The 11,286-nt window shown below is 41.4% G+C and overlaps 1 protein-coding gene across 1 annotated transcript; it reads right to left on the bottom strand.

Moving 5' to 3' along the window:
- Window positions 1–372: 372 nt before the first annotated feature.
- LOC104076137 (semaphorin-6A-like) lies at window positions 373–11,050 on the bottom strand (the record flags this gene model as incomplete). Its single annotated transcript, XM_009576897.1, has 5 exons — window positions 10,911–11,050; window positions 8,118–8,235; window positions 2,887–2,947; window positions 1,325–1,387; window positions 373–474 (listed from the first exon to the last, which is right to left on the bottom strand). Coding segments are annotated over exons 1-5 (444 nt in total), but the record flags the coding sequence as incomplete, so codon positions are not given.
- Window positions 11,051–11,286: the final 236 nt, after the last annotated feature.

The raw sequence follows: 11,286 nt of genomic DNA, 5'->3' as shown, positions 1-11,286 counted from the left end.
AACCTAAATGATTCCATGATTCTATGATCAGTCTATGACTTGATGTGGGTGACAGTGACAAGCTGAGGAACTTTCTGAGGAGTGACCATATTCCCAAGCAGGGATCTGAAGGACTCTGCACCTATGGAGGGCAATGCAAAGTGACAATAAACTCTGATGTGCAGGAGTTGCAAAGAAGTAGGTAATCAATTTGAGCAATCCTCAGAAATCCAATCAACACTGAGCTCTGTAGCATTGAAACAAGTCAGGATAAACGCTACAAAGTTGAATGATGCACTGTTGAATGACAACCTCATGCTGTTGCCAGCATAGTCACAATAAATCCAACAGAAAGACAAGGCATAAATGAAATCCCACAAACAGATCACATACCTTGTAGTTCCTGCAAGAAGGGTTGAATGCATTTGTTCCACAGATAAACAATGTGTCCTCATTTCTTTTTAGGAGAACCTTAATAAAATTATGACATTCATCCTGAAGAAAAATAATAAAAAGTATTTCAGCCACTGGATTTTGGGTGTCTGGTTTTATGCCATGATACTTCATTGTCAGGTCTAAAATGAAATTGGCGAGTAGCCACTGTGATATTCTGGGCTTTCTTTCAACTATGTTTAACTGACGATGAGCAAGATGCAATTGATTTATATTCTAGGGGTTTAAAAATGGTTACAAAGAACTGAAGATATGATATTCATATTATAGCTCAGATTTTGCTATTGTTCACATAGGTGAATTTTGTTTGAATGCTGTTGCTTTCCTCAAGAGTGAAAAATCTGATCTCCTCATCTATGTTGCTGTAAGACTTTAGCATCACCAATGCAATGTACTGGCATAAAGCATCTGTAACTATAAGGGGAAGCAGCTGTAAAGAATCAAAGAGTCTGCATCTAACTCTGATACCACTTGTACTAGTCATAGGTCACAGTAGGGTAAAATTGGTGTGAGAAACAGTCCTTCTACAACTGTACACATTCATGCTTTCTGATGCTTTACACAAACTTCTCAGTAAATTCCTGCAGGAGGACGGACAGCAGCATTTAGCTTTTGGAGCAAAGGTAAGCAAAATCAGTACGCTAAACATTATGTCCAAAATCCCCAGTGCTTTAAGTATTTCAGGATATTGCTGTGGCTCCTGTTGTAATGTTTTATCACATTAAAAGTAAACTATTTTTGCAAATTAAAGCCTTCAGTAAGTTGATGGAAAAAGCAATTACTGGCAATAAGTGAATGGCAAGATCTATTCCACATCACAGACAGCAGCCCAAGATAATAGTGAAGTAACTAAACTAAAGTAGCAGATGCAGAAGAAAAGAAAATTGCGTACCTTATGTTTTCCCTTCATTCTGCATGTGTCTACATCAGCTTGTCTAGATTTCCATGTCAATTTCTGCAAGGATCAAGAAAGAAATCAATTAGGGCCCAGAGGTTGTTGCATTTGATTTCAGAAGTCCCTTAGGGGAGACTAGCTGTTGAACATATATTTATTGAAAGCTTTCTGCACCCTTTCTCCATGATTAATTCACCACAACAATGAAAGATCAGTGATGTGGAGCATACATTTAATTTTGTATTGCCATCTATTTATTAGACTAGAAACCTATCCCATTTTTTTAAAGCCTAAACCAATGGAATTCAGCAATAGGCCAACTTTCAAAAATATGTGCACTTTTCTTAAAAGTACTAGATGCTTTCTTTTGTTAATTCGATACTGTTCTGCAAATCAGAATAAACATTTATGGACTATGAACCCTAACTGGATTCTAAATTAAATATGTATTCTGGAAGACGACATTTTAGATTAGCAAGGAAATCAAATTCAGGTAATTCTTATCACTTCAAGTCAGCTAACAGGCTCAGAAAGCCCTCCACCTATCAAGATGCTGCTGACTTCATCCGCTAATACTCTTCCCCTAGAACATAGACAGGTAAATCCCAGCCTGGACTTTTTTGTGATGAGTTTCAGGAGTGGTCAAATGTGGTAGGCTGATTAGTTAAAAGAAAATTTTATTTAAAAACATATGGCCTAAGATAGTAACACCTTAGACACTACAGCCACGACAGTCCTGACAGTGTTTCCCATCAGTAAACTGAGGCATTGTGCATTCATGGAGGGTCCCAAGCTGAAAGAGTAACCATGAATGTTTTTTTCCATTACAAGCCTGTGCCCTCACTTTTTCATGAGCAATTGGTCACAAGCTCATCTTCAGCATCATTCATAGTTATAATGAAACACTCTCCACTCCTACAGTGGAATTCATCCGATGCTCAAATGCGTATGATCTTCTGCTGGACCAAGGCTGTGTTTGGCACATATTACACAATGTGTATGCGATGCAAAGGAGCTGAAAGGAGATTATTTCTAGCATGTTTATGTTAATATACAATATGGTAATGCAGACAAAGCTCTTCTTAGTTTGAATGTAACTTCCCATGGAGATAATGTGAATACATCTACCAAGTGATGTTATAATAAGATTTTATCTAGTGAGTACTTGCATGAGTGAATAAAATTTGTGTACATGAAAATATGTAAATAGCACTTGATTTTTATGATGAAAGTTTCAGTGTACTTAATTGGGATGGTATAGCTATTATAGAAAACTGCTGAATATAAATGAATAGATGTTTGACAGATGTTCCATCAGGGACCTCACTGTATTTCAGTACGGATTGCTTATCAGCCTAGCTAAATCACTTATCAGAAATTCACAGAGGACATGATTGCTATTCTAGCTTTCCCCAAATATGATTAGCAATGCCATCTTACTTGCTTATTACAGTTTTTACAGCAGCGCTGGCAAGTTGTTTGAAACAATGTCATCTTCCTATTTATTTGAAGCTTGTTCTAGTGTCCTTGGTTTCTGGATGATGATAAAAGCTACTTACTTTGCTAAAATAAATTTCTTCTGTATGTGATGTGTCCATATCAACAGTATAAATATGGTCCCTGTAAACAAAGGCAAATGAATGCAAAGTCAAATGGAGTAGTCAGACAGTTCATTTTCTATGAAGAGAGCTATCTATCACAAGCTAATCCATAATCCATTCAAAAAAAGATCACAGGTCTTACCAGGGAACATTACTGACAGCATTGCCTGCTTCTCCCAGAAAAGCACTTTCGTATATAAACTATCTTCCTTCCCATTAAGAAAAAAAGAAAAATGCTGCAAAACTTCAAAGCAAGATTCTTTCCCAGAAGCAATTATTTGAACAAATGAGATTTTGGAAGGAAGATGAGCCTCATATCATTTCTGCTGTATAGGTCCTACAGCAGATGCTACGATCTAGCATGCAGATGTTTTTGCATATTCTGAAATCAGCTACAATAGTTCTTAGGCAGCCTTTGCCAGATTCCTGGGCTAGCAGTCACTGTGCCACATTTAGCCATTCAGGGTTAACAAGAGGTTAATGCTTCTTTCTTTCTTTTTTTTTTTTTTTTTTAAATTATGTCTAACCTCAGCTGTGATAATTTGATTGACAATATGGTAGGCAAAAGGCTGACAGCCACAAAACTATTCCCAGAAATCATTCTTCTCTTCACACACTGGTGGCCAAACTAAACTGTAAAATACTCTTCTGAAAAAAGTTCACATTTCTTGCTTGCATTTACATTCCTGTTTTCCTGAGAATCTGTCCCTCTCTACAATTAGCTGCCAATCTCTTCTTGGAAAGAGGAAATAGAATCAGCTATGCAGGTAAAGAGGTATTTTTAAACATTCTCCTCTATGTAAGCTGAGAACAAGGACATTTCTGTTTGGAACCTAAAATTTGAAAAAACCCACCAACCCACAATGCTGTAGTAACCGCCACATCACATTGGGACTGACAATCTCATTTTTCCTCGAAATAACATTGGCTTTTTTCAAAATGCAGGAAGCTGGGCAGCTGGAGCATGATCCACAGCACTGGAGGGGTCTGCTGAAAGTAGGATACAGCCTGTTTCCATTTTACAAATCCCTGCTCTCAAGGTTGGCTTCATTTTACTGGGTTTTGGGGAAACAGTGCTAGTCTCTTAAATAAAGCAGACACAAAACACTGCTATAAAAGGAATAAGCAACACTTCTCTCACGTGGAGAAAAGAGGCAGCATTGTTGCGGGGAACTGGCTTTTAAAAGTCTGCTGTGGTGCTTGAGGCTGTTTGCTTTGTAAGATGCCAAACTGAAGAGTTGTGGGTTTTCTTCTCCTCCAGACTCTGTAAAACCAGAGCTGTCATTTACTTCCAAGATTGGTTTAATGCTTCGGTTTATTATTTCCCTGACTTTACTGGCAGAGCAGTGGTCAGGGTTGGTGCTGGACTAAAATTACCTATTAGCATGATATCAGCTTCATAGATTACTGCATGGTTCCCTTTTTCTTTATATCGCTCTTTGTTGCTGTCACTCCTACTATATAAAAGTGGGAACGAAATCTCTTGAATTGCAAATTAGGTGTGGCTGGAGCTCTAAAAACCTTCTTCCAGCACAGGTCTTGATTTTAACCATCAGTCTTGTTTTCCAGTGTTTATGATTTTTTCTTTTTAAGCAAGACAATTAGAAAATACAGTGGTGGTATTCTGAATGAGGCTTGAGTTATTTAGTTCCACTCTCACTAAAACAGCTTTCAGGGGACTTACTTTCCGGTTCAAGAAACAGTTCAAAGAAAACTCAGATGCTAAGTTACAGGATCATCTGAAAGAGGGTTAGTATCAGGCAAATTACATATAATTTTCTGATGCTGTACGTGAAAACGTAGTTGCTGACAATGTCAGCAGAGAACGAAAGAGCTGTCAAATTCAGGGGAGGGCTCTCTAACCACAGACAATGCGGGATTGTCCTTGCTCTCCTTTTCCCACTGCTTCCTAACTCCTACTATCTACTAGCTGTGGTATGCGTACAGCTCGCTGCTAATTAAGTTATTCTAACACAAATTGACTTAATCCTAGAGCTTCCGTTTTTCCCACCTCCAGTCAGCAGAACCGAGTTTTGTTGCCATGGCATAATCTTGTGGAGGAAGGGAATTTAAATAATGCCACCGGCTGTGCATGACCCTTGGCCACTCGGTGCATCGTCTGGAAATGTGTAACTGCAAATGAGGAGGGAGCCATCCTGATGCTTCGCGGGCTCAATAAACCGTTTTGTACATATACATGAGGGGTGACAGATAATGTGAACAAAAGCTGCCACCGCACAAGACAATGGGAGGAGGAGACATGGCAAACTTAGAAAAGGGTGTGTGTGCATGGGTGTGGGCGAGTGTGAGAGAGGCAGCGAGGGAGTACCCTTCCCACGAGAAAAAAGAAAACAAAGCTGGTTCCTTGCAGACTGCAAGCCAGATATTCGGACAGCACAGCTTCATGGGCTTTGGCTGAGTTATTCTCATTTATACTGGCTGGATATCTCTGCCTGATAATATGAAATAAAGCCTTTCCGAAGCCACACAAAATCTTATTTGGTAACAGCTAATCAGGAGTCACGTATTCCGTATTACAAAATAAGCAACTGACAGACAGAAATTTTGTTCTATGCCAGTTGCTCAGTAATAAAGTGTTAGTGGTTCTCAAATTTGAGTTAGTCCTCTCCTGCGCAAGGAAACTGTCTGCAAAGTAAACGCTGGATTTTCTAAAACAAGCAAACAAAAAACCCAACCCAAACTCAACAACCCCAAAATAAAAACTCTCAATGTTTAATCACTTGTTTTGATTGCTTTTGATAATTGGGTACAAACGTAAACTTAGCATCGCTATATTTCAATATCAAAACGCTGGTCTAAAAAAAACAGCATGAAAGCAACATCTGATATGATAGCTAAGGGATTTATGTTAGCTGCAGTTTTCAATGAATCTTGTTACAAAATTCTTTGAGAAAGACCTTTGATTGTGTACACGTTTGCTTCAGTCTCTAGATTTACTACTACCTCTAAAGGAGAAGCGGTATTGCAGTTATAAACTTTCATAACACTAGTTATCAAAGGATGACTCATTTTCTGAAGTTTATTACTTAAAGATAAAAATGACCTTTGAATTTTAACTTGTATCACATAGGCTTCTCAGCCCAGCAGGGATTTTATTCAGTAACATGTGGAGGGGGAAAAGAATATGTCAAAGAGTTTTTGAGTTACCATAGGAAAAAAATTTAAGAAGATTTTTTGGGCTTGTGTAAATACAAAACAGACCAGGTCTTTATTCTTTTTTGTAGGTCACTACACCCTAGAAGTATATAAGCACTCTTATTGTAGTAAACTGTTTTATACAAATATATAGCCACGTAATATGTAAGAATGCATATTCACATATCAGTACACATACTACACCCCAAATATTAGCATTCTTTATATAATTTGTGCACACAGTGGTTTTGTATCCCAAAATGTTTCGCTGGGTTTTCCTGCTGTAATACCAGTTGCTTGGGCACTGTGACAGTCTAATTGCGTCAATCCCAGTCTGGGAACAAACTATGAATACAGCAGAGCAAAATCCACAAAACGGATTTACCACCTTCTCACTGCAAATGATTTCCTAATTTAAAGGAAAACAAATAAGGAAAGCAAAGGGAACTCAGCGATGAAAAGGAGGAAATCCTGCCACCGCCTTTGAAAACCCCTTCAGCCCGCTCCCCCGCTCCACTCATTATCACACTAAATGCAGCAAAAACACCAAGCCCTGAGCTCAGGCAAAGCGCAGGGAGGCCTTGCTGTGGGGCTGCCCACTCTTTGTGCCCTACAACCAATGCCACCGCAGCTCCCCGTGCAAGGATGCACGCTTTTTGCCCAGATTTGACGTAAGGGCTTGGCACAAGTGAGACCCCAGAGCTCTGCCACCCAGATCCCGTACTAACTGGCGTATGTGAGAAGCCCAAAGAAGCTGCGCTTAGCTGGTAAGGCTGCAATGCCTGGGTAGGACAACAGGTAGAAGTGTGGTCTTCCTGCAGCCAGGGACACAACTACGTAAAAACGGCACTCAGTGATTCTGCTGGTGTAATGCAACTAATTACTCGATGTCGAGTGGAGATCAACAGGCAGATCTCCACCACAGGACACATCCGACCACCCAGAAGATGGGGAGTGGTTGTTTGAGAAGGAAGCCAGGCAGCTTCCGGAGGCTGCCAAGGGCTTTGAGGACAGGGCTGGTGGCGAGAGGCTGCCTGTTCAGCAGCTGTTCCCTCTCACCTCCTGGCCATCCCACCCACCACTCCTCCCATCTGCAGCGACAGCCTGGCTCTCTGTGGCACACACAGAAGGGTGTGTATTTCTCCGATGGAGGAGAAGGACCAGAAAACTGGCAGGAAACAAGCTGCTACTGAGGGGCAGCTTGCAGGGAGGTCCCAAACAGGATCTGGGTCCAAGAGCTCCTAAGCTGGACTACCCACCCTTGCTAATCTGGACCCTTCTTGCATTTATCCTGTGTCCATGAGGTAATTCCCACTCTAAGATCGTCAATCTCCTTTGCTAACAACAAGGAGGGAGAGGAAGTGTTAATGTCTGATCTGTGCCAGGTTGGCAGCTGTATAAATCAGTGAAGCTGATGGTGCCATGCTGAGCTATGCAAACTGAATGGGTGGCTCTATAGACAACTTTTATAAAAAGGCATGTGCTTGTATCTGCACAGTATAGCTCTCAAAAAAAATCCAGACACCAAATTCAATTAACCTTGCAGAGTACACCAAAAGAACAGCAGCAAACATGTTTGCCTCTTTTTTGTCTTAAGATGTTAAAAACATGCCTAAAACAGCAACGTTTCAGTTTAATAACTCCTATCCGAACACGCATTTGTGCACCAGCAGAATCATTCTCTAAAATATGTCATTAATGGTGTACACAAAAAAAATTACAGGATGAGGACGGACTCTATCCTCCATGGGGCTGAATAATTTCTCTGGCAACTTCCCACTTGCCGGACTCAAAGGAGGGCAGAGGTGTGTAGTCCTGAAAGGACTGTCTCAGCACCTCGCAAAACCGAACCTTAGTTGACCAACTAACAAGGTTTCTAATATGTCTTACTAACAGGCTGCAAAGCCCTCTCTGAGTGTGAGAAAATCCTAAAAATAATGTGTCCAGCAGAAAAGAACTCAGAATACCCTTCTTTTTCTCCTTCTTCCTCTGAAAGCAGCAAGGGAGGAGCGGGCAAGCAGGGGACTACTGACCTAGCAGCAACGTAGAGGGTCCTGTTCATGACCATGACCAGCTGGATGTCCAGCCGGTGCCTCTGCGTGGTGTTCCGCCCTGGTTTGTGACCCACAAACACCGGATACTGTCTTGTATCTGCGGGAAGGGAAAAAAAACCAGAGTCAAAAGAGAATCACAAACTGAAACCGTGCTAACATGGAGCACTATGGGGCCTAGCTAGGCCAAAACCTGTGGTTTCTGTTCTGCCCCGGCACCACAGCCTGGGGTTGGAAGGCATGAGCACAGAGGGCTGGAGACTTCTTCTTCAGTCTTTGCAGCTGCAAAGGAGACAGTCATCATCTTTGTAGAAGACAAAAATTGTGAGTTTTTTTAGAGCGTAAAGCTGTTCTGGAGCTCTTGGCACATAGGTACACAGCACTTACTCACAGTTTTTCTTTCACTGCTTGCAGAGCTTAAATGCTTGCTCCTGGCTGCCAAAGTGTGTCTAGCAGGACAAAGCTGTTTCATAGTGGCCCATCAGTCACCACAATGACTGGACTGGTAGTGGTTAAAGCAAAAGACTTTGCTCTTCTTGGTTCAAACTGCCAGCTGCCTGGGTTTCCTACAGGATTGGACTGCCATCATAGAACAGCTGTGGGGATTTCTGAGAAATGGTGGAAAACCACCACTTGAACTTTATAGAATGAAAGTCACTGCATATTATTTTGGCAACCAGCTGATACTCCAGTTCTTCTGGCATCTGGACAACAATACTGACTGGAAGCCCTGTACTGAGCTTATGTTATCAACAAGTCAGCTTCCCCCCCCAACTCTATCAGTCAGCAAGAGCATTTATTCACTCTATTCCCACAATTTTTTTGGTGAGACCTAAGCATACATGGGGTGTGCTGCTGCTCACTAGATGATCTGTGTGTACAACCTATAACAACAGTGAATACTTCTGACCAAGGGCCACCTTGCCGTTATACTTCATATGTATATGTGATCATGATATCTAGATGCACAAACTAGGGAGCTAGTTAAGTAAACAAAATGACAAAAGACAGGAGGAGGATAAACCTCTGATGAGCAGCATCATCAATGCAGAACTACTGCATGTGCGTGTTATACAGAGCTGACTAGCATCTAGCTATGCCTGAGCCTCTTCCCCATCAATATGCTTTCCCAGAAACCTGGAGCTGTTTGAGGGAGTCTATTTCTTCAGAAACTCAGCTACTGCTATAGTGTTTTCAGCTATTATCCTCTAAAAGTATTTTCCCTGTTAAGCTTGGTCAAAGTATTCATTCACATCATGGCTTCAGCAGAGCACTTGAGAGTGCCATGCGCCAGAAAGCCTGGTGATCAAACTCTATAGAAAGAGGAACTTCCCTGCAAATCAGATGCTGAGAACTCTTGGAGAAAGAAATTCAGATAGCCCAGGCAGGATTTATGTTCAGAAGCTTAATCCTTCTGACCAAGTCCTACATGCAAAATGCCAAGTTTCACTGTCGAGCTGTTCTCTGTCTAGTACCGTTTCCTCTGTAACTCACAGATCTAGCACGAGCTGGGGGCTTGTACATTCATGTGCATTTCAGCATGCCATGCCACAGAGGAAGAAGTTATCCCATGTTCTGTTTCTCCAAAAGAATCAAGACTGGCTATTTCTGCATTAGCAAGGACAATTAGCATCAACTTTCTGGAGGGTGAAAATATTGGTGCTGAAGACCTAGTGTTCACACTAGACATGTTTCAGCAGGGTTTGCTTCAGAGCAGTTCTGCCCTGTTCTTGTATCCCAGATGCCTATTACCATTTGGAGCACATCAAGTGCGCCCCTGGAATCTGTCTTTCAGCTTGCTCTTACCCAAGACAGACAAGTTTACGGGTGCCAAGGCCACCTCAAAGCAAGGACAATCAATAGATTCACTTTAAATTCAAATTCCTGACCCAAACTAGGCTTAAACATAAGCCTACTCATTGCTGACTCCCTACTCCTTAGCACGCTTTTACAGACCCAGGCACTAAAGACTTCCTTTTAAACATCTGAACCTTTGGGACTTCAGATGACTTTTCTTTGCAGTAATCGCAATCGAGTTGAGGTAAATGTGAAAGAATCAGTTATGCTAAGCCCGACTTGCATGGTGAAATGCACAGAAAGCTCTTCACCTGTTCAGCCAGCAAATCTCAATACTGACTCACAGCTGTCTATGTTACCCTAGATTTTGGAGAGTTTGCCAATTACTGCTGGTAAGAAAGAAGAGAGATTCTGTTACAAAAGATTCTTTATCTTGGTTTGGTTTTTAGCTACATTTCCAGCTTAGCAAAAAATGCCTAATGCTAAAGCAGAATCCATCAGAGCTTAAAGAAGTAAGTTCAATTATTTGTATTAGATCAACAAATCATGTTTGCAGAGCTCAGCTACTTTAGTGTGCTATACTTGATACTCTGAGGTGCTTCACTGATTACCCAGAACTACATTTTCACAAGTCAGGTGAGGGACACTTTGATTATGGGCCGGGGGGCCGGGAGAAGGCTTCCTTTCTTTGCTGCTGGATAGAGCAAGATATTTGGTTTGATTACGCTACTGAAGCGTCTCTGTTTGACAAGGAGAAAGGCTATGGTTTTGGAAGATCAAGCAAGTTTACCACCCTGTAGTCATAAGGCAACGTGAAAAAGTTGTGTTCCTATATTAGTATCTGAGAATGTAAATTGGCTGATGTGGGAGACGTCAAGAAAAACAGCTTTATTCATTGCAACTCTAACAAAATACTGTTGATTTGAAGTCCCCTGATCAGTATTAAGCAAATGAAGTCCTCTGGCCTCTTATACTTACAGTTGCCATGCGAAATACTGATCGGCTCAGAATCTTCTGGGAAACCAGCCCCAGCAAAGTGTAGCAGTGTGAAATATAGCAGCAAGGCTTCTGACCTCATAGTAGTTCAGCTGGGAGGCTTCACTTCTTCACTTCACCCTGTGGAAGACAAACAAGGGCTTAAGCGCCTTCTGTCAATTCAGTTTTAACCACTGCATACAGAAAGCTAAAAAGAGTCAATGGAAAGTAGAGGGAGCTTTCCTTCTCCTCAAGCCTCTCACCGTACCTGAGAAGGTATGTTGTGTTTCTAAGCAGAAACTGCTCTACTAGGACAGTTTCCCTTTAGCCCATGCCCCAGCAGTGCCACACTACACAGATACATTAAGTATCTGTGAGT

The sequence above is a fragment of the Fulmarus glacialis genome, unplaced genomic scaffold (assembly GCF_000690835.1).
Source record: "Fulmarus glacialis isolate BGI_N327 unplaced genomic scaffold, ASM69083v1 scaffold47754, whole genome shotgun sequence".
NCBI lineage: Eukaryota > Metazoa > Chordata > Aves > Procellariiformes > Procellariidae > Fulmarus > Fulmarus glacialis.
This window is presented reverse-complemented; position numbering and strand designations above follow the sequence as displayed.